The sequence below is a fragment of the Ailuropoda melanoleuca genome, chromosome 1 (assembly GCF_002007445.2).
Source record: "Ailuropoda melanoleuca isolate Jingjing chromosome 1, ASM200744v2, whole genome shotgun sequence".
Classification (NCBI taxonomy): Eukaryota; Metazoa; Chordata; class Mammalia; order Carnivora; family Ursidae; genus Ailuropoda; species Ailuropoda melanoleuca.
In genome coordinates, this window is record NC_048218.1 from 185,313,471 (window position 1) to 185,334,551 (window position 21,081).

The window sequence follows — 21,081 nt, forward strand, 5'->3', positions numbered from 1 at the left end:
ACAAATTCAAAAAGACTGAAATCATACCATGCATGTTTTCCAACAACACTATGAAACTAGAAACCAACCACACACACAAACACACACACATCTGGAAAGAGTACAAATACGTGGAGGTTAAATAACAAGCTATGTAACACTGGATGGGTCAACCAAGAAATGAAAGAGAAAATTTAAAAATACATGGAGACAAATTACAATGGAAACACAATGGTCCAAATCTTTGGAAGGCAGCAAAGGGTGTTCAAAGAGGGAAGTACATAGCAATACGGGCTTACCTCAAGACGCAAGAAAATTCTCAAATTAACAACCTAACCTTACACCCAAAGGAACTCGAAAAAGAACAAACAAAACCCAAAACCAGTAAAAGAAAGGAAATAACTAAGATTAGAATAGAAATAAACAAAGTAGAAACTAAAAAACAAAACAAAAAACAAAAGCAAAAAAACAGAACAGATCAACGAAACCAGGAGTTGGTTCTTTGAAAAGACTAACAAAATTGATAAAGCTTTAGTCAGATTCATCATCAACAACAACAACAAAGGAGACAATGCAAATAAACAAATTCAGAAATTGAAGAGAAGAAATAACAACTGACCCCACAGAAATATGAAGGATTATAAAAGACTATTATGAAAAATTATCCACCAACAAATTGGACAACCTAGACGAAATGGGTAAGTTCCTAGAAACATATAACCTCCCAAAACTGATTCAGAAAGAAACAGAAAATTTGAACAGACCAATTACCATGGATGCAATTGAGTCAGTAATCAAAACACTCCCAACAAACAAAGTCCAGGACCCAATGTCTTCACAGGTGAATTCTACTAAACATTAAAGAAAAGTTAATATTTATCCGTCTCAAACTATTCCAAAAAACAGAAGAGGAAGGAAAGCTTTCAGATTCATTCTGTGAGGCCAGCATAGTCTGGTACCAAAACCAGATTAAGACATTACAAAAAAAAAAGAGAATTAGAGGCCAATATGTGTGACAAACATAGATGCAAAAATCCTCAACAAAATACTAGCAAACTGAATTCAACAATACATTAAAAAAATATTCACTATAATCAAGTGGGATTCATTCCTGGGATGCAAGTGTGGTTTAATATTTGCAAATCAATCAATATGATACATGACATCAATAAGAGAAAGGATAAAAATCATATGATCATTTCAACAGATGCAAAAAAAAGAGCAAGCATTGGACAAAGTACAGCATCCATTCATAACAAAAACTCTCAATAAGTTAGGTTTAGAAAGGAATATACCTCAACATAATAAAGGCCATATATGAAAAACCCACAACTAACATCATACTCAGTGGTGAAAAACTGAGAACTTATCCCTCAAGATCAGGAAGAAGACAAGGATGTCCACTCTCATCACTTTTATTCAACATAGTACTAGAAGTCATAGACACAGCAGTCTGACAACAAAAAGAAATAAAAGGCATCCAAATGGTAAGGAAAAAATAAAACTTTCACTATTTGCAAATGACACGATACTATATATATAGAAAACCTGAAAGACTCCACCAAAAATCTATGAGAACTGGTATATGAATTAAGTCAGGTTGTAGGATACAAAATCAATATACAGAAATACTTTGCATTTCTATACACTAATAATGAAACAGCAGAAAGGGAAATTAAGAAAACAATCCCATTTACAATTGCACCAAAATAATAAAATACCTAGGAATAAACTTAACCAAGAGGTGAAAGACTGGTACTCTGAAAACTATAAAACACTGATGAAAGAAACTGAAGATGATAGAAACAAATGGAAAGATATTCTGTGCTCATGGATGGAAGAACAAATACAATAGAGGTTCCATACAATACAGGTTCCTCAAAAAATTAAAAATATAATTACCATATGATCCAATAATTCTACTACTGGGTAGTTGCCCCAAAAATATGAAAACAGTATTCAAAAAGATATAAACTGGGGCGCCTGGGTGGCACAGCGGTTAAGCGTCTGCCTTCGGCTCAGGGCGTGATCCCGGCGTTATGGGATCGAGCCCCCACATCAGGCTCTTCCTCTATGAGCCTGCTTCTTCCTCTCCCACTCCCCCTGCGTGTTCCCTCTCTCGCTGGCTGTCTCTATCTCTGTCGAATAAAGAAATTAAAAAAATCTTTAAAAAAAAAAGATATAAACTGCTATGTTTATTGAAGCATTATTTATAATAGCCAAATTATGGAAGCAGCCCAAGTGTCCATCAACCGATGAATGGATAAAGATATGATACATACACACACACACACACACACACACACACACACATGCACGCACGCGCTGAAATATTACTCAGCCACAAAAAAGAATGAAATCTTGTCACTTGGAAGAACATGGATGGATCTAAAGGGTATAATGCCAAGTGAAATAAGTCAGTCAGAGAAAGACAAATATCATACAATTTCACTCATATGTGAAACTTAAAAAATAAAACAAAGAACAAAGAAAAAAGAGACAAACCAAAAAACAGAGTCTTAACAACAGAGAACAAATTAATGGTTACCATAGTGGAGGTGGGTGGGGGGATGGGTGAAAAAGGTGAAAGGAATTAAGAGTACACTTATCACGATGAGCACTGACTAATATATAGAAATGTTGAATCACTATATTGTAGACCTGAAACTAATATAACACTGTATGTCAACTATACTAGAATTAAAATGAAATAAAATAAATGTAAAAAAAAGAAAGCTGGCATTGCTACATTAGCATCAGACAAATAAACTCTAAGACCCCAAAAACATTATTATACATTGAGAGGGGCACTGCAAAATGGTAAAAGCATTAATTAACCAGGAATATATAAACATTCTAAACTGGTAGGGACACAATAACATAATCTAAATAATCTAAAAATATATAGAAATCAAAATTGACAGAACTAACAGGAGAGATAGACATACCCATATCCTAGAGGGGGATTTTAACAAAACAGTTTCATTAATTGCTGGGTTAAGTAGACAGAAAATGAGGTCACAGGCGATTTGAAAAATAAAAACTAGCAAACTTGATCTAACAGACTTTTAGAAAATATTGCACCGGTAAGTTGAGAATATACAATTCTTTTTAAGCACAATGAAATATTTATCACAACTGACCATGTGCTAGCCCAGAAATCTGCCTTAACAAGTTTAGAAGAACTGATGTCATACAAGCCAATTTCTGAGCACAGTAAAATTAAGTCAGAAAATTAAAAAAAAAACAAAAAGTAGTTACAAAAGCCTCATTTATTTCAAATTTTAAAATACACTTCTAAGGGGGCACCTGGGTGGCACAGCGGTTAAGCGTCTGCCTTTGGCTCAGGGCGTGATCCCGGCGTTATGGGATCGAGCCCCACATCAGCCTCCTCCACTAGGAGCCTGCTTCTTCCTCTCCCACTCCCCCTGCTTGTGTTCCCTCTCTCGCTGGCTGTCTCTCTGTCAAATAAATAAATAAAATCTTTAAAAAAAAATACACTTCTAAGAAATTCATGAATGAAAGAAGCTAGCATAATAGAAATCCAGAAGACACAAAGAACTGAAAAATATGTGGTATAGCTAAATTAATGGAAGGAAATTCATCTCCTTAAATTTTTACTTTGGAAGAGAAGAAAAGCTCAAATTTTATAACGTAAATGTCTAATTTAAAAAGTAAAAGAGCAGCAGAATGAATTCAAAAATAAGGTAGACAGAACAAAATAATAAAGAGAGGAATTTAATAAATCAGAATACATATAAAATATGACCAAAGAGCCAAAAGTCAGTTCTTTGACAAGACTAATAAAAGAGAAAATTTTTTGAAAGACTATTCAAAAAAAGTTGAAAAGCATAAGTAGAAATACTAGCAATGACAAAAGCTATAAGTAAAAATACTTTAGAAATTAAATTGGTCTTGGTGGATATTATAAACAACCATATGCTAGTAAATCTGAGATGGAATGCATAAGTTCTCCAAAAATACAACTCAAGAAGAAATAGAAAATATGAATAATCCTAAAGCAGGGAAGTAATAGAGTAGTTTCTAAGTATATATGCCTTCTGCTGTCTCCTTGTCCCGCTAGCTGGAGTAGAGAATGGATAGAGGGAGATGAGGCAGCAATCCTGCACCATGGGTAGCGGTCAAGTGCTGAGGATGGCAGAGCTGAGACACAAAGAATCAGGGTCATCGTGATTGTGGAGCCACCATACCAGCTTATTTCTATCTTGTTAAAACTATTGCTATTTGGGGTCTTTGTTGTGATGAATAAGTAACTAGTACAAATGGAAACACTGAAAAGAAAACAAGAGCATGATTAACACAGCATTTTGGACTGTGGCTATGTCAGCAAGGGGAAGGGTGTGTGACTGTGAGGAAAGGAGATGGAATCAGAGAAGGGCTCGTGGAGATTTATCAAAATTAATTAAGCTGGAGGGTGAAATATAAATATAAATGGTAATAAATAAATAAATAAAATGGTAATTTTATACATTTTGTTATTCTTTAAAGTTTTCTGTTACATTTCGTAAATATGTGTATGTATAAAATACTTCATAATCAAGTACATAAAAACAATTTGGGGATTAAATAAAATAAATGTATTCCTTTGTTACGAAATACAATTGGATGATGCATAGAAAAACACTGTTGAGGATTTTAAAAAACAAAATACAGTATTAGAATAAATTATATAGTGTGGGAGGCTTACCATACAGTTAGAGGAAAGTACAGATGCTTCCAACATGGCTGAACTTATGTTATTTGCTAGATGATATATCAGTAACTTCAAATGTGAAGGACTACATTTTGGTGATTCAAAAGTGAAAGATATATGGGACAAAAGCTATTATCAACAGCCAATCATTTCTTTTTTTTTTAAATTTTTTTTTTATTATATTCTGTTAAGTCACCATACAGTTCATCCCTGGATGCTATCCCGATCAAAATACCAATGGCATTTTTCAAAGAACTGGAACAAATAGTCCTTAAATTTGTATGGAAACAGAAAAGGCCCCGAATCGCCAAGGAACTGTTAAAAAGGAAAAACAAAGCTGGGGGCATCGTAATGCCGGATTTCGAGCTGTACTACAAAGCTGTGATCACAAAGACAGCATGGTACTGGCACAAAAACAGACACATGGACCAATGGAACAGAATAGAGAACCCAGAAATGGACCCTCGGCTCTTTGGGCAACTAATCTTTGATAAAGCAGGAAAAAACAGCCAATCATTTCTTTAACAACAAAATGTTTTGTGGAAACACAGCTAAGCATAGATACTAATGGAACTAGGGCTTTGACTGCATTTGACTGCAATAAAAATTGAAATCTCATATTCACAGGTTGTTGCTGTGATTCCTTTCTCTTTTTTAAGGTAAATGTTAAAAAAATTCTTTATTCAGAAGTGAATTTACCTCACCAACTGTTGCCACCCACTATCTTCTTTTTTAAAAATTATTATGTTCAATTAGCCAACATATAGTACATCATTAGTCCCTTCTTTTATCAGAAAATACATACACCTGGTGTGATTTTAGATGAATTAGGTTTTACCTACTTGTCCATATGCAGGCATTCACCTTCACTCTAGTCTATACTGTTTGTGGAGGATACTGGATCCTCATTATATATCAAAAGTTTAATCTTTTGTTCTGATATAGTAACATTGATAATGAGGCTTCCAAATTCTTGAATGAAATGTGTTCTTCTAATTGGATTAGTAAATAGGATAGTTATGATTTCTTTTAAAAGTTTGGCTTCTCCTATTCCCAGAGGCATAGGAAATTGCCACAGTTTAAAAAGACCATGTAAAGGGTACAAACTTTCAGCTATAAGAGGAGTAAGGACTAAAGATTCAATGCAAAATTTGGCAACTACAGTTGACAACACTGCACTGCACAATTGAAAAGTGTCAAGAACATAGTACTCAAATGTGGTCACACATGCACAGACATGCAAAAGATAAATATGTGAAGCGAACACTACATCAAAAACTAATAATATGTTGGCTAATTGAACATAATAAAAAAATATGTGACGTGCCTAAACTAGAAACATGTAGGTTCCAATAAACTAGATGGAGGGAATCCTTTCACTGTTAATATGTTACATCGAATCACCTTGATGTACACATAAAATATCCCACAATTGTTTTCAACCTTATTGAGATATAGTTAACAAATAAAATTATAAGATATTTAAAGTGTACAGTTGTGATCTGACTCATGCATGCATCATGAAAAGATTACCCCAATCCAGCCATCCCACACATCTATTTTTCTTTCTTTTCTTCCTTCCTTTTCTCCTCCCTTCCTCCTNTCTCCTCTCCTCCTCTCCTCTCCCTCCCTTCTTTCCTTCCTTCCTTCCTTCCTTCCTTCCTTTTCCTTCCTTCCTTCCTTCCTCCCTTCCTTCCCTCCTTTTGTCAGACATTCAAATACCACTACCCTAACCAATTCCAACCAATTCCAACCATACAACAGTGTTAAGTATAGTCACCATGTTTTACATTATATCCTTGGACCTTATTCATCTTATGGCCAAAAGTTTGCACCCCACCACTCATCCCTTGACAACCACTTTTCTACTCTTTGTTTCTATGAGTTTAACTTTTTATTTTTTTAGATTCCACATATAAGTGATACCACATGGTATTTGTATTTTTCTGTCTGCCTTATTTCACTTAGCATAATGCCCTCAAATTTCATCCATGTTGTTGCAAATGGCAAGATTTCCTTCTTTCTCGTGGCTGAATAATAGTCCATTGTACATGCATACCACCTCTTCTTTATCCATTCATCCATTGGTGGACACTTTTACCATGTTGTGGCTATTGTGAATAATGCTGCAATGAACATAGGAGTGCAGATACCTCTCTGAGATCTGGTTTCCATTTCCTTTGGATATATACCCAGAAGTGGGATTGCTGGATCATATGGTAATTCCATTTTTAATTTTTTGATGAACTTTTATGCTGTTTTTTGTAGTGGCTGCAGCAGTTTACATTCCCATTAACAGTGCATGGGGGTTCCCCTTTCTCCACATCCTTGTCAACACTTGTTATCTCTCGCCACTTTGATGCTGCTCTTTCTCTATCATCATCTCTCTATAAACTACAAGATTTGGCTGAATAAGTGAAAGAAGACGGCTATGCTGTGTCAGGTAAGGACTGAACAGCCCTAATAATTGGCTTTGCCACCCAATTTCACCCAGCATCAAATGGAAGAGTAACCAAGGAGAACAAACTTTTGTTTATGTCTGATCTGGACACCAGATATTCTAGAATTGATATCCCCTAACTTGGCAGAATTAATGCCCCTAGACCATGATATTATGAGCTATGCTTAGTACTGTTACTATGGTCCTTTGAATTCTTGGAGAACATTAAACAGTGCTTTATTCAGAATTTGGTTTTCAAAAATAAGGATTTTCACCCCCAAGCTAAACACCTAATTAAAAAACAAGATTTAATTTGTTCAAGGACACTTTTCCTTTGATTTTTTCCCTTTAGGGAACTACGCATTATATAAGATGAATGGAAAACAATTATCTTAGACCTTTCATTAAAAGCAGACTGATTTTCCAATTCCTTTTATTTGAAGATGGCTGGAGGTTTAGAAATTGAGCTAGTGTAAAAATCTGGGATATCTCTTTGAATGATACCAGTGCTTGTGAGGAAGGGAAAAATCTCGCAACTTGATTCTTCTTTTGGTATGTAAAAAATGATTTTCAGATATATGGAACTCATCTTTTTATGGAAATAATATGAGTGATGATGACTGATCTCTCAGTTGCCCCACTGGAACCTGACAAATATATTTCTTCTTGTACTGCCAGTGTCCCTTTAGGGTATTCCATTCTTTTTGTTCCTTTTCTTCTCAAAAAATATTTTAAATACTTTTACACTCATGCAGGATTGACAGGCTAAGTACCTACCCACCACTTTTATTCCGGACACAAGTAGGGAGCTCTGCTAATGTTTGGGTCATGGCTTGTAATAAGAAGAGAACTTGGCAAGTCATGGAAAATGTCTATTTTTAGGTATGCAGGACTGGAATATGACTACTCTTTAATCAGTTTCTGGAATCTGAGGGACTACTGACTATCCACCATTCTCAAAACCAATGTGTAATCATCACCATCAGCAGCAACAGCAATGGCAAAATTATTATCATTCTCATCTATATCAGAAATTTGCAGTTTTATTACAGGAATTTTAGGGCTGACAAATTTTAGTTCCAAATCCTTATTTTCTTTCCACCAAAAATGAAATTAATCTCCATGAATAGCCAAAGCAATCCTGAGAAAGAAGAACAAAGCTGAAGGCATTACACTTCCCGGTTTCAAACTATATTACTAAGCTATATAATTAAAACAATCTGGAATTGGCATAAAAATAGACATACAGACCAACGGAACAGAATCGAGAGCCCAGAAATAAATCCTCATATTTACAGTGAACCAACATGTGACAAGGAGTTAAGACACTCAGTGAAGAAAGGATAGCCTCTTCAATAAATGGTGTTGGGAAAACCTGATAACCACATGCAGAAGAAAAAAACTGGACTCCTATCTTATACTCCTCACAAAATTAACTCAAAATGGATTAAAGACCTAAACATAAGACGTCAAACGGTAAAGCTCCTAGAAGAAAACATAGTGTACCCACTGAAAACTTATTCCTCCTTTTGTGTTCTGCATCTCCATCAGTGGCACCACAGCCTACCTTCACCTAGTTTACTCTAGCAGAGGCATCTTCTATACTTCTCTGTCTCTTGTCCTCAAAGCCTGATTAATCAGAAGAAAACTTAGGTTTACAGTTTCTGCCCTTCAAAGTGCTGCCATAGTAAGTTTCACAATGGGCAGAATTTACCATGTTGCTCTCATTTCAAAGATTCCTATTTTCTCTAAGATAAACTCTAAACTCTTTGGCATGGCATGAACAATGATTTTTAACACGGCTCAAGCTAGCTAGACATTTCACTTAGCCTAACTCATCCCTAGCACCTGCAGTGGAGACGTTTCCTGAAAAAGCCCTGTTCTCTACATACGTGGGTCTTTGAATTCATTGCTTTTTCTAACTAGACTACCTCTTATCTTTTCACTCATTACTTACTTACTTACTTAATTAATTAAGATAGACATCTACTGAATACATAGCCTGTGTTAGGCAATGAAGTGTGCCAGGGGATTAGATGGTGAACAAAGTAGACATGGTCCCTGCATGCATGGAGTCTGCAGTCTACTGACTGAACATGCTGTCTCCTTCCAGATCAAATCACTTTTCCTCACATGCCCCTCCTGCAATACGCCCTGACTGAGCTAGTTGCTCCACCTTTGGAAGACTGAGCCTCTGTGCCTGCTTTTGTTGTAGGATTTACATCACACTTTTTTTTTTTTTAAGTCCATCTTCCCCACTAGACTCTGAGCAGCTTACAGCAAGGAACAGGTCTTTTCATCAGTGGCACTTTCTACAATGCCAAGGACAGGGTTGGGCGTCAAATCAATTTGAAGGGGCTTGACCTAAAATTTAGGCATCATGCCAGAAAACTGGGTTTCTAAAGATGACCGTGAGAAAGTTACTGAGTGCGAGGATATTCTTTCTGTTTAGGCTTGTCAATTTTCATAATTTTTAAAGCTCATTTTAATGTATTCTTCGGTAATATACCTCCCATGCTGTTGATTTTGTTTTAAAAGAATTACTTCTATTCCTAAAGGTGATAACGTTTTCAGAAATATATATTCAATTCTCATCTTTAAAACCCTGTAGCTGATGGCTTAAAACTTATCTTTGTTATTTGTCTTCTCTTTACTGAGAAATCACTCTTTCCTTGAAGATTTCTGTAAATAACAAGAAGGTTTGCTTTCTCCTACTGAGTTGCAATGTAAATGCATTATAGCCTGAGGAAAGAACATATGCCCCGCTCTCCTATTCCTAATGCCATAGTTACTGGAAAACTATTTCTATGCAGGATTATTTTTCAGTGGTCTCAAGATCTATTGCTCCCACTACAACTTAGTATAGAATTTTTATAGTGATTTGTTCTGGGGAAATGAATTCTGTGGGATAGCTTACAAAAGTCTCCTTCCTTTAATAGCTAGAATGACTACAACAACTCCATTTGTATTTGACAGTAGCAATTCATAAATTCCACATGGAATTTTTTAGTGGGGACACTAAAGATAACTGGATTGTAATTACACGAATAAGAGTTGCTCGAAGTTTATAACCTGAAAGAAATGAGGATAGGCCTTATTTAATCTTATTAAAATTTTAATAAGATTTTAATAAGAAAATGAAACAATATTCTGAGACTGGAATTATATTTCTTTAAGTTACATATGCTAACTCCCATCACCATGAACTCAGTAAAAGAAGAAAATAATGATGCTAATTTTCAAAGCATAAAATGTTCTATATCAGAATGTTGATTTTAGTCTATGTCTATCTATGAGGGCTTATCAAACCATTACACCGTGTTTTGGTTTAGGCAAGCAAAGTAATTTATAGACAAGGAAGGAAGTAACAGATTTTAAAATGCATACATCTCAGGGCACCTGGGTGGCTCAGTCAGTTAAGCATCACCCTCTTGATTTCAGCTCAGGTCATGATCTGAGGGTCATGAGATAGAGCCCCGCAACAGGCTCACACTGAGCGCGGATCCTGCTTAGGACTCTTTCTTTCCCTCTCCCTCTGCCCCTCCCCCTCCCTCTCTAAAAATAAAAAATAAAATGCATACATTTTTAAACTGCAGATCTAATATAATTTCACATATAATTATTTACAGAGAATCACATTTAATGTACCTTTTCCAGCTCCGTCTTCCTTGAAATTTTTCCTGCATCATTACTGTATCTGAAAAGTAAATTGACCCATTTTATAATTTTATTAAAATGTAATTTAGAAAATCCTAATCAAAATGTCAATATTCTTTACCCTGGAACTGGTATGGTTTTCTCTTTCCTCTCATTTGTTTCAACACCCTCTGCAAAACATTAAATAAAAGAAAAATAATTTAAAGGGCTATTGGCGTGTGTGTGTGTGTGTGTGTGTGTGTGTGTGTGTGTGTGTAAGATGGAAGCATTACTAGAAACTTAAAACAAATTCACCTGTACTCACATAACATTCATCTTAATAAAATATTTTATAAATATAAATATCACCCCAACATTTACACTCCATCAGGGCAATTTATCAGAGCCAGAAATAACTGCAGCCAAATGTAATTCTTTTTCCAAATAGAATGTAGGAATTAAAGATTCCCACTATTATGCAGGAATGTCAATTCAGTATGAAAGAGTAACCTGGGGTCTACTGAGAGAGACAGAGAGAGAGAGAGAGTTCCATCAGAGTGAATAGAGGGTACAAAGGGCATTCTTCCTCTTTTTCCAGAGAATATAAATTCGACCATTAATTGAAGGTAAGATATTTGGGTAATGTATAATATTGGGAAATACAGAAAGGAGAAAGTTAAATTCATATCATGCACATATGGACAGTTAATAAAATATAAGCCAGAATTCTTGAGTTTCTGCCCGCTGCCCAAATGATTAGACCCCACTGCAGCTGTATCGACATGTGATACCATCAGTTTCCAGTCCATGGTTGGTTGAGCCACTGAAATGAGTCATCTGAGTGGCCTCGACCTCTGCTTCGGCGCTGATGATCTGCTGTGCCACAGCCTCCACGATGGGCATCACCATGGCAGCCGTTGAGGTGTTGCTAAGCCACATTGATAAAAAGGCGGTACTGCTCATGAACCCCAATGTCAGCCTGAAACGAGAGGGCTTTTTGTATGGGCTATGCTCTCCATAGAGAGCATACATAAACTCTCCATACAGAGCTTAACTAGCTCTGTATTACTTAACTGTAAAGAATGCTGTTTTTAAATTGGGCATTTTTTCAAAACACACCGAAGTTAGGGTTCCTCTCTGATGGCAAACCCTGAGGACGGTCATAGCCAGATAGGAATCAGAGTGGCACATGGGAGAGCAGTGTTCTTACGATATTTGTCTCCCTAGAATCATAAACATCTTCTCTTAAAACAGAGAAATGATGAAATGTATAACTAAATGGCAAGTCAGTAGATGCTAGAATAGCTTATAATATTATACAAATATTTCAATGCCCTTTACAGATAACACTTACCTTGAAATACTAGTAGATGAAATGCAATCAGTTTTTCAATTTAGGGTCCCTTACTTTCTTTTATCTTTTGGTCACATCTCAGTTTATTAGTATGTGTGCCAAGGACGCACGAGGGCAAGGAGAGAAATTAATATTTTTAAATCGACTTTTTACTGTTGACTATTCTGGTTCAATATATGGTAGGTGGAGGAAATGGTTAAAATTACTAGCTAAAATGAGGTTTCAGAATTTTCTGTAGATTTTATTATTTATGCTTTCCTGTATTTGACATTCCTGTCTGTGGTCAAGTACTGGATATATTACATTGTCTTCTCTTATAAATAGAGTAGTTTTTCTCCCTTAAAAATAACACATCTAAGACTGTAGGAGTTTAAATCATATCTAGAAACTTTCAAAATCACACTTGAGGAAAAAATATGGTCCCTTTTGAGTAGAAGATCCCAGAAAATCATTCAGAAGCACATCTTTCCATATGGAGCCATTTATGAAATTGTATGACTACCTTTAAAAGTAGATCTGCAAGACAACTGCTACAACATAAGTCTCAACTTTCGACCAGGGGAATAATTTCTACATGTAAAAGAAAATAAAACTCTTTAGATATCTGTTTAAACAAGAAATGATTCTCAATAAAAAGTAACCTAGAAATGCCTTTAATTTAAGACATTGGCAAGACATGAAATCTTTCTATAAAAAAAGATAGTGAGCAGATAAACTTTCTGTGTGGTGAAAATGCCTTAAATTGCAAAGCCACTCAGTGGTATAAAGGGCAGGGCTCTTGCTCCACTGTGTAGTTCGCTACCCATCTCCAGTGGTCAGTGAGCAGACGGTCAAGGAAAAGACACACGTTTCTATAGCACCCCGAGAGGCATGGAATACCATTTCATCTCAAGAGTGAAATTTTCCAATACAAACATAGTATAAATATTTTAAATAACAAATATTTTAAAAATTTGTCTCATCTGAGTTATTTTTTGTATTTAACAAAACTATTTGATTCATAAATGATAAACACAGATGTGGATATACTCTAGAATGAACTATGCAACGTAATTCAATACAATTTTCTTATTTTCAAAGAAAAATGAGAAGGGAAAAACCACTTAAGACTTTAGAGCTTAATGCTATCATGCAAGTGTTTATGACACTGGAAATTTTTTTTTTTAGCTCACATCTATGTTCTTAACAAGAGCTAGAATTAAAACTAAAATAGCTAATTAATTTAACGGAAAAAAGCACTTATTTCAGTGGGCAAAATCAGTCAACTAAGTGATTTCACATTCTGTAGATGAAATTTCTTCATTGATTGTTTCACTTTGCAATAGTTCGTTTAAAAAGAAAAATGTTCACCTTCTGCACACATTTGTATTTTGCCAGTAATGTCTTTGTCCTTGGTTCTTAACATCCTCCCTATGATCAAAGATGCTCTTGAACAAGTCTTGAATGTGTAATCAGCCAAATAAACAAGATAGGACTGAAATCTACTCTGAAGTCTATCAATCTTGTCTATTGGGGTTCAAGGCTATTCTCAGCTTTGGCTCCTACTGTGCATGAAAGGTGAGAGGGTTGTGTGCACTTATTCCAATCACCCTGTAATTAGACCTGAAAGTTGTTGTTGTTTCTTCTTACAACTCCAGTACACTTTCATATTTGCAGAGGAAAGAAAGGCATGAATTATACTGCGATATGAATGATCGCCTGGATGTGCATTACACTTATTTAGTTATTTGCTCTGCAAGAAAATGATCTGTTTGGAAAGTAAACCTAGTACTTACCATGCTGGGTTCACACCCACCATCATCACCATTCTCAGAGCAATCCTCTTGTGCAAATTCCATTTTTCTATTGATGTTGCTAAACAGATGACTCCAATTAGCAGTAGATGAAAATCTTTGAAATAAGCAGATGCCACCTGAAATTTATAATTAAGCCCATGATTACTTACATCAGTGCGGGAAAAATAATATTGCCCAAGAAAGCATTTTTTTGCTACTCTTAACTTTCACCTTCAAACTACTTAATCTTTCTATTAGGAAAAACGTAGGTATGTGACAATACAAATTTAACTATGTTCTATATGCTTACCCAGAAATAGCAGTGTTAAGGGAAAATACATACAAAAAAGAGTACCCAAGATACTGGGTTTTGAAATAGCTGTGTAACATCAGGCAAGTGCCTTCAAAGCCTTAATTTTTCCATCTCCAAACTGCGATTAACTGGTTTATGCTGCAACAGAATGGCAGCAACAGTGATTTGGGAAAGTCCAAGTTGAGTCTCCAACCCACCAGTGTCTTCATTACCATCCATTATGCCCAAACTGTAGTGTCACTCCTAAATATTTCGAATGCTTTTACCTTCAAAATTATTTGCTATAAAAAATACACCCTTAAAGAGGAGCCAACATTTTAAGCCATTTTTAGCTAACACCATTCAGAGATTAGTGGAGTGTACAGACATTTTGGGTCAACCTATTTATCAGAGAATGCTCTGAGGTATGTTAGGTACTTAATCTTTTCCTTAAACAACAACAACAACAAAAAGATTTTATGGTCAAATAAGTTTACAAGACATAGAGTTCTGAAATACTAGAACTTTCTTTCCTGTAGGTCTAACTCAAAACCTTTATTTATAAACATGCATTTCCACTCACAGAGTGGGATTCTATTCACAACATATTCTTTAAACTTATCTAAGCACAGAAACCTTATTTTTAAATTTTTAGGTGTAGTACTTCATGAGACGGATATTCAAGAGACCTGACTTTAGGACCTGCTTAGTTAAACTGAATCACAAGGCAGTGCTGAAAGGAGAGGATTATAAGAGGAAATATCCTTTTAAAAAAACAATACCTGGTAGAAGGAATAGAAGAGATGGAAAATAACTATGCCTTTTGTTTATACCATTTTTTAAAAGATTTTATTTATTTGAGAGAGAGCACGAGCAGGGTGGGGGGAGGGACAGAGAGAGAGGGATAAGCAGGCTTCCCACTGAGCAGAGAGCCCAATGTGGGACTCGATCCCAGGACCTTGGGATCATGACCTGAGTCGAAGGCAGACACTCAACCAACTGAGCCACCCAGGCACCCCAAGAGTTGGAAAATAACTATTTCAATATAAAACCACAAACGAATAGAAAAATCAGTTCTCATGATAATTTTGCTATTTTAAATTGTATTAGCATTTTTAATATAGCTTACTAAGCTTGGCTTAGTTTAAAAAGAGTAAAAATAAGCTTTGGAATTAAAAGTGGACAAGTGGATCTCTTCATTATGTTTTATGAAAAGTTAATTTATTATGTTTTTCACAGTTTGTATTTACCTCTTTACATTTTATAGTATTGAATAATAGAAAATAATTCCATCAATTTCCTTATTATTTCATTTATTAATTACTCTAACATCAAATAAGTGTTTACCATGCACCAAAACTGTTATGTGAACAAACTGAGGACTTCAGAGGGGAGGGGTGTGGGGGAATGGGATAGACTGGTGATGCGTGGTAAGGAGGGCACGTATTGCATGGTACACTAGGTGTTATATGCAACTAATGGAGCATCGAACTTTATATCGGAATCCGGGGATGTACTGCATGGTGACTAACATAATATAATAAAAAATCATTTAAATTAAAAAAAAACCTGTTATGTGAACAGGGAATGTAATTATAAATATCTGACGTGTTTTTCCCTCTTCACACCTCAATTCTCAAATATCCAGATTTTCTAAATAGTTTCTACTATTTTTCTGTATTACAGAGCCCTGTTTCTTTCCTTCACAGCATGTTATATTATGTAAATAGTGTGTTTACCTGCTCGTTGCTTGTCTTCTGTAATATACTATACATTCTAAGAGTACCAGGAATCTGTGTTGCTAGTTGTTGCATATTTGGCACCTAGTACAGTCCTGGTACAGAAAAGGAGCTCAGTAAATAATATTGGATGAATGAGAGAGTGAGGAAGGGAGCCAGCGAATAAGCTATGGTCTCTGAACTCCTAAATCCCAATTGTCTACACTCTGTTCCCAAACTTCTACCTTCCCAACTCTCTCAATCGTTACTCTCAGTATTAGTATTACTACAGATTATTAATTTACTAGTGTTTACAGACTCATCAGTCATTATTTTTCTCCCTGGGTCTATCTCTGCCTTTCTGAATTTTTCTCCTTGGCCTACATTGAAAATTACTTTTCCTCTGCCCTTTTCTTAAATGTTGGTATTCTATAGGGTTTTGTCTCCAGTCTTCTTGTTTTGTCCACCTGAAGATTGAATCTTACAGATTCAATTTCTAACTCTATGTGACGAAAATAATGTTCAGCACACAGTGGGCATTCAATATTTATCTGTTGAATGAATGCTGAAGACACTAAAATCTTTATATCCAAACAGATACGTCTGGTGTATCCAGCTGGACATTTCCATTTGAATTTTCCACAAAGATCTAAAAATTAAGCCTTCTTGTGGCAAATGAAATTTCCATCTACTTAGTTGCCCAAGTTAGAAACCTAAGAGTCAGCTATGCTTCTTTTTTCACTTCCAGTATGTGTGTATTAGTCACAAAGTCCTATTATCTCTAGTTCCCCTATATATTTTATTTTGAAAGATTTTATTTATTTATTTATTTGTCAGAGAGCACACGTGGGTTAGCGCGCAAGCAGGTGGAACAGCAGGGAGAAGTAGGCTCCCTGCTGAGTAAGGAGCCCGATGTGGGACTCAATCCCAGGACACCGGGATCATGATGTGATCTGAAGGCAGACACTTGACTGACTGAGCCATCCAGAACGTCCCGTCCCCCTATATATTTTAAATTGTTCACTTTGTTCCTCTCAAACATTACTACCTTAATTAAGCTCCTTCCTGCTTCTCACATAGTTACTGTTTCTGTCTTTTTCTAATCTGCCCCTTATCACTGTCACAGCTACTTTTCTGAAGTGTAAATCTAATCACGTCATTGTGTTTTCTGTGCTCCTTCACTAGACTCCATGTCTTTTAAGACCAAATCCACTCCTCCCAACATGTCTTATAAGACTCTTCATCATTTAGTCCCATCTCACCTTTCCAGCTTAGTCTTTCAGTGCTCTGTCAACTTTTCCTTATATGTGTAATTCTCCAGTCACAGAAATGCTTCAACACTTGCCTGTCATTTAACTGGAATGACTCTCTTACTTTGGTTATCCATAATCTTCTTTCATGGATGAACTCAGATGTCAGTTCTTCTAAGATGCCTTCCTGACGATCCTCAACTTAGCTGGATGTTACTTCCTTCTGTGAGAGCACATCTTAATCTATATAGTGATCATTTATTTACTTAATTATCCCCTTTATTAGACATATTTTGAAGGCAGAGATGTATCTTATTGATCATTGTATTTATGGGTTTAGCACATGTCTAGCACATATTGGCCCTCAATAGTCATGAATTAGTAAGTCCCTAGATTCAAGGAGTTTACAGGTTATTAGATGAGAAAAACAAGTTAACAAAGACTGCAGTAAGGTATCATAGGTGTATGAAAAATATTTCTTCAAGGTATAGTTGAGACTCAAAGAATAATGACCACCTTTTTCTAGGGGAATGGGGAAAGTTTTCTTACAGGACCTGATACTCAAGTTGATTACTGAAAAATGAATAGACATTTGAGTTTTCCTCTTCTCTTATCTCTTTTACAATGGAATGCATAGAAGCAAGCCATTATTAGTAAGTGATTAAATACAGAAGGAAGTCTGGGACCATGAGATATTCTTGTTGTAATCTCTTTAGATTATGTCAGCAGTTGGCAGACTTTGTAAAGGTCAGATAATAAATGTTTTAGACTTTGTGAGCCTTATTGTTTCTATTGCAACTATTCAACTTGTCTTTGTAGCAAAAAGTAGCCAAAGACATTATTTAAATGAATGATCATGGCTTTGTGTGTTTCCAATAAAATTTTATGTTAAAAATTGGGTAGCAGGCTAGATTTGGCCCTCAGATTCACAGTTTGATGATCTCTTAATGGACTACGTAAACAAAAAATGGCCTGTAGCCCAATTGTCTAAATGAAATCAATTGTAAACCTAAGGAGGAATTTTCACATTCTTTGTTTTCCATTGTATTACCTACTCTTTGGGTTTCATTGTAGTTAGCATATTTGTAGCACATTAGTCACAAGCATATGTGTTTGTTTATAGCCTATGTACATAGGAGGTAATAAGAGAAAACGCTACTGGTTTGTAAATGATAATTACAACTATTTTTGAGGCAAAATAAGCATGTCAAATAAAATTCCTAATGGAATTTGAAATCTATTTTTAAGATCAAGGTAATCATATTTCTGTCTCAAAATGGAATTTCGTCAAGAAACATGCACTTTTGCAATCGGAGCACCTGGGTTCTCAGCTATATAATGTACCAGTTCACAACCTTTCTACAAGTCAATGTACTTACCCATTAAAGTTCAATAATATTTCACAAGTTTTTGAATTAAATGAGATTTTAAAGAAAAGTCCATTATAATGCATATGATTAGAAATAATTATATTATATCATACATATTTTGTTGTTTTAAAATATATTTATTTATGCTTGGTGCTAATTCCAATGGTCGATTCCCAGTTTTCACATTAATTGACCTATTAACAGATTTGACACATTTGATCTTTGCCTCATCCTTAAAACATTTCTTCACTTGGATTCCAGGATCCCACACTCTCCTGGCCTTCCTCCTACCTCAATAACCTATCCTTCTCATTCTTCTTTGCTAGTACTTTCTCTTCACACCAATCTCTGAATGTTGTAGTTTTCCAGAGCTCAGTTCTTTGTCCTCTGTTTTGTTGTTGTTAGTTTTAAATCTTCACTCACTCTCTAAATCACGTCACCAAGTTTTAGGGCTTTCAATACCGCCTATATGCTGATGATTCTCAAACCTATATTTCCAGCTCAGCTCTATCTCATGAACTCCAGACTCATTTGTATTCAACTGCCTACTCAATGCCTTCACTTAGATGTCAAATAGTTATTTCAAACTTAGTGCTAAACTTTGTACTCCCAGTGTCAGCCTCTCTTCTGCAGCAAGCCTATTCTGCCCATCGTTCCCCCATTTCAAGTGATGGCAACTGCCTTTTTCCAGCTGCCAGGTCAAAAATTTCTGAGGCATCCTTGAATCCCCCCCTTTTTTTTCACCCTATCATGTGCTATGTAAAATCATACAGTAAGTTTTGTTGGTTTTATCTTAAAAATACATTAACAATATATTCAATATCCCCATTACTATCCCTGGTCTGAATTACCATGGTCTCTCAAATGGATTATTGCAATAACCTGCTACCCATTTCCTTCTTTCTGCCTTGTTTCTCAACACAGCAGTCCAAATTATCCTTTTAAATAAAAGTCAAATTGATCATGTCACCCTTCTATTCAAAACTCTTTAGAGGGTCTCATTTCACTGAGAGTTAAAACTTTACAGTGGCCTACTTTGGGCCTAGTTGGTCTAGTCCCTCTACAAATTATCTCCCTGACATCACGTTCTGTCTTTCTCCCCTTCACTCATTTTGCTCTAGTCACACTGCAGACGCACACCTGCCTTGAAGTCTTTGTGGTGGCTATTTGCCCCTCAGCAATGGTTGTTCCCCAGATAGCCACATGACTAACTCCCCCATCTCCTGTAAGTCTTTGTTCAGGTATTGACACCTCACTGAGATCTATTCTGATCATCCTATTTATATCTTGTTGCATTTTTTCATAACACCAATTACCTCCTAACTCAGTATAATTTACCTATACATTAATGTATATTTTTTATTGTATCGTTTCTCCTGGGAAGACAAGGACTTTTGTCTATATTTATTCATTGCTATATTCCCAAGAGCCTGGCAGAGTCCTAGCACCTAAATATTTATCAAATGACTTAGTAAATATGTAATATAATGTCTGCATATACATATGTATACCTCCACATTTATATGTGTAAAGTTTATATGTAAACATATCTTCAGAGCTCTATACAGCCTTCTCTTTGGCCACCATAATTTTAAGCTCTGTGTGGAGCTCTGAACTTAGATGAAGACATTAAAGACACATTATTCTCAATGGCAGAGTTGAGATTCCAATATGCTTCAGTAGGCTGGCATGATAGTTTAATACCTTTAACTGTGGATATTAAAACTCATAAGAATACTTGTTGCCTAGTATGCATCATTGTTCACAAACATTATTTGATTTGATTATTACAACAACCCCTGAATTATGTGGCATTCCCTATTGATAGATGAGAAAAAAAGAGTTGCTAAGGGACATGATCAGGATCATACAAATAATTAGTGGTGAATATCAGGTTTTAAGCTCAGGTCTTCTGACTAAATCTCTAGACCCTTCCCTGTAGCTTTGGTCAGATATTTCTTGGAAAAGATCAGTTGCCCTATCTGGAAAGAGGATCACAAGACTGAAGAAAAGTTTTCTATACTAAAATGCCTAAGGACTTTGATTTGTTGGAAGTTCCCATTAAGCTTACGGTGAAAGAAGTCACATAAAGTTTAAAATGAATTGAGGCTGAAATACCAGAGGGGAGATAGACTCACTTAGCTTTGCAATAATCAGAATGTTTCTAGGGTGATCTATTCACTCTTGCCAATGTGCAAATAATAATACTAATATATATTGAGTGCTTACCACATGCAGACTTACATTTATTAACTATTTAACCTGTAAGTATCACTGACAAAATAGAGGCAGTTCCAGGAAGAGGAGTGAAGATGGTGGAGACGAGGCAGGTGGAGGTGGTGGGGTTAAAAAAGGGAGTTGAGGTCTGGAAACCACAAAGACTGGAGTTGGGATGACTTAAGGAGGAAATGATACTTGTTTCACATCCAAGCAACATTCTCATACGGAAAAAATATGAGGTTTTTGTTGTTATTGTTGTGTGTGTGCTTGTGTGTGTGTGTGTGTAGACGTTTAGAGAAAAGTTTAGAATCAAAGTGACTGAGTTTCACACTT

At 35.6% G+C, this 21,081-nt stretch overlaps 1 protein-coding gene across 1 annotated transcript in view; it reads right to left on the bottom strand.

Annotated features, from left to right (window-relative positions):
• SLC13A1 (solute carrier family 13 member 1) overlaps positions 1-21,081 on the bottom strand; it is a 250,421-nt gene that overhangs the window by 44,260 nt on the left and 185,080 nt on the right. The window contains exons 5-8 of the mRNA XM_019799434.2: positions 13,899-14,035; positions 11,561-11,748; positions 10,912-10,960; positions 10,782-10,830 (exon numbers count right to left, since the gene is read on the bottom strand). Of these exons, the coding sequence (XP_019654993.1) occupies positions 10,782-10,830; positions 10,912-10,960; positions 11,561-11,748; positions 13,899-14,035 (423 nt within the window). The remainder of the gene's footprint in view (positions 1-10,781; positions 10,831-10,911; positions 10,961-11,560; positions 11,749-13,898; positions 14,036-21,081) is intronic.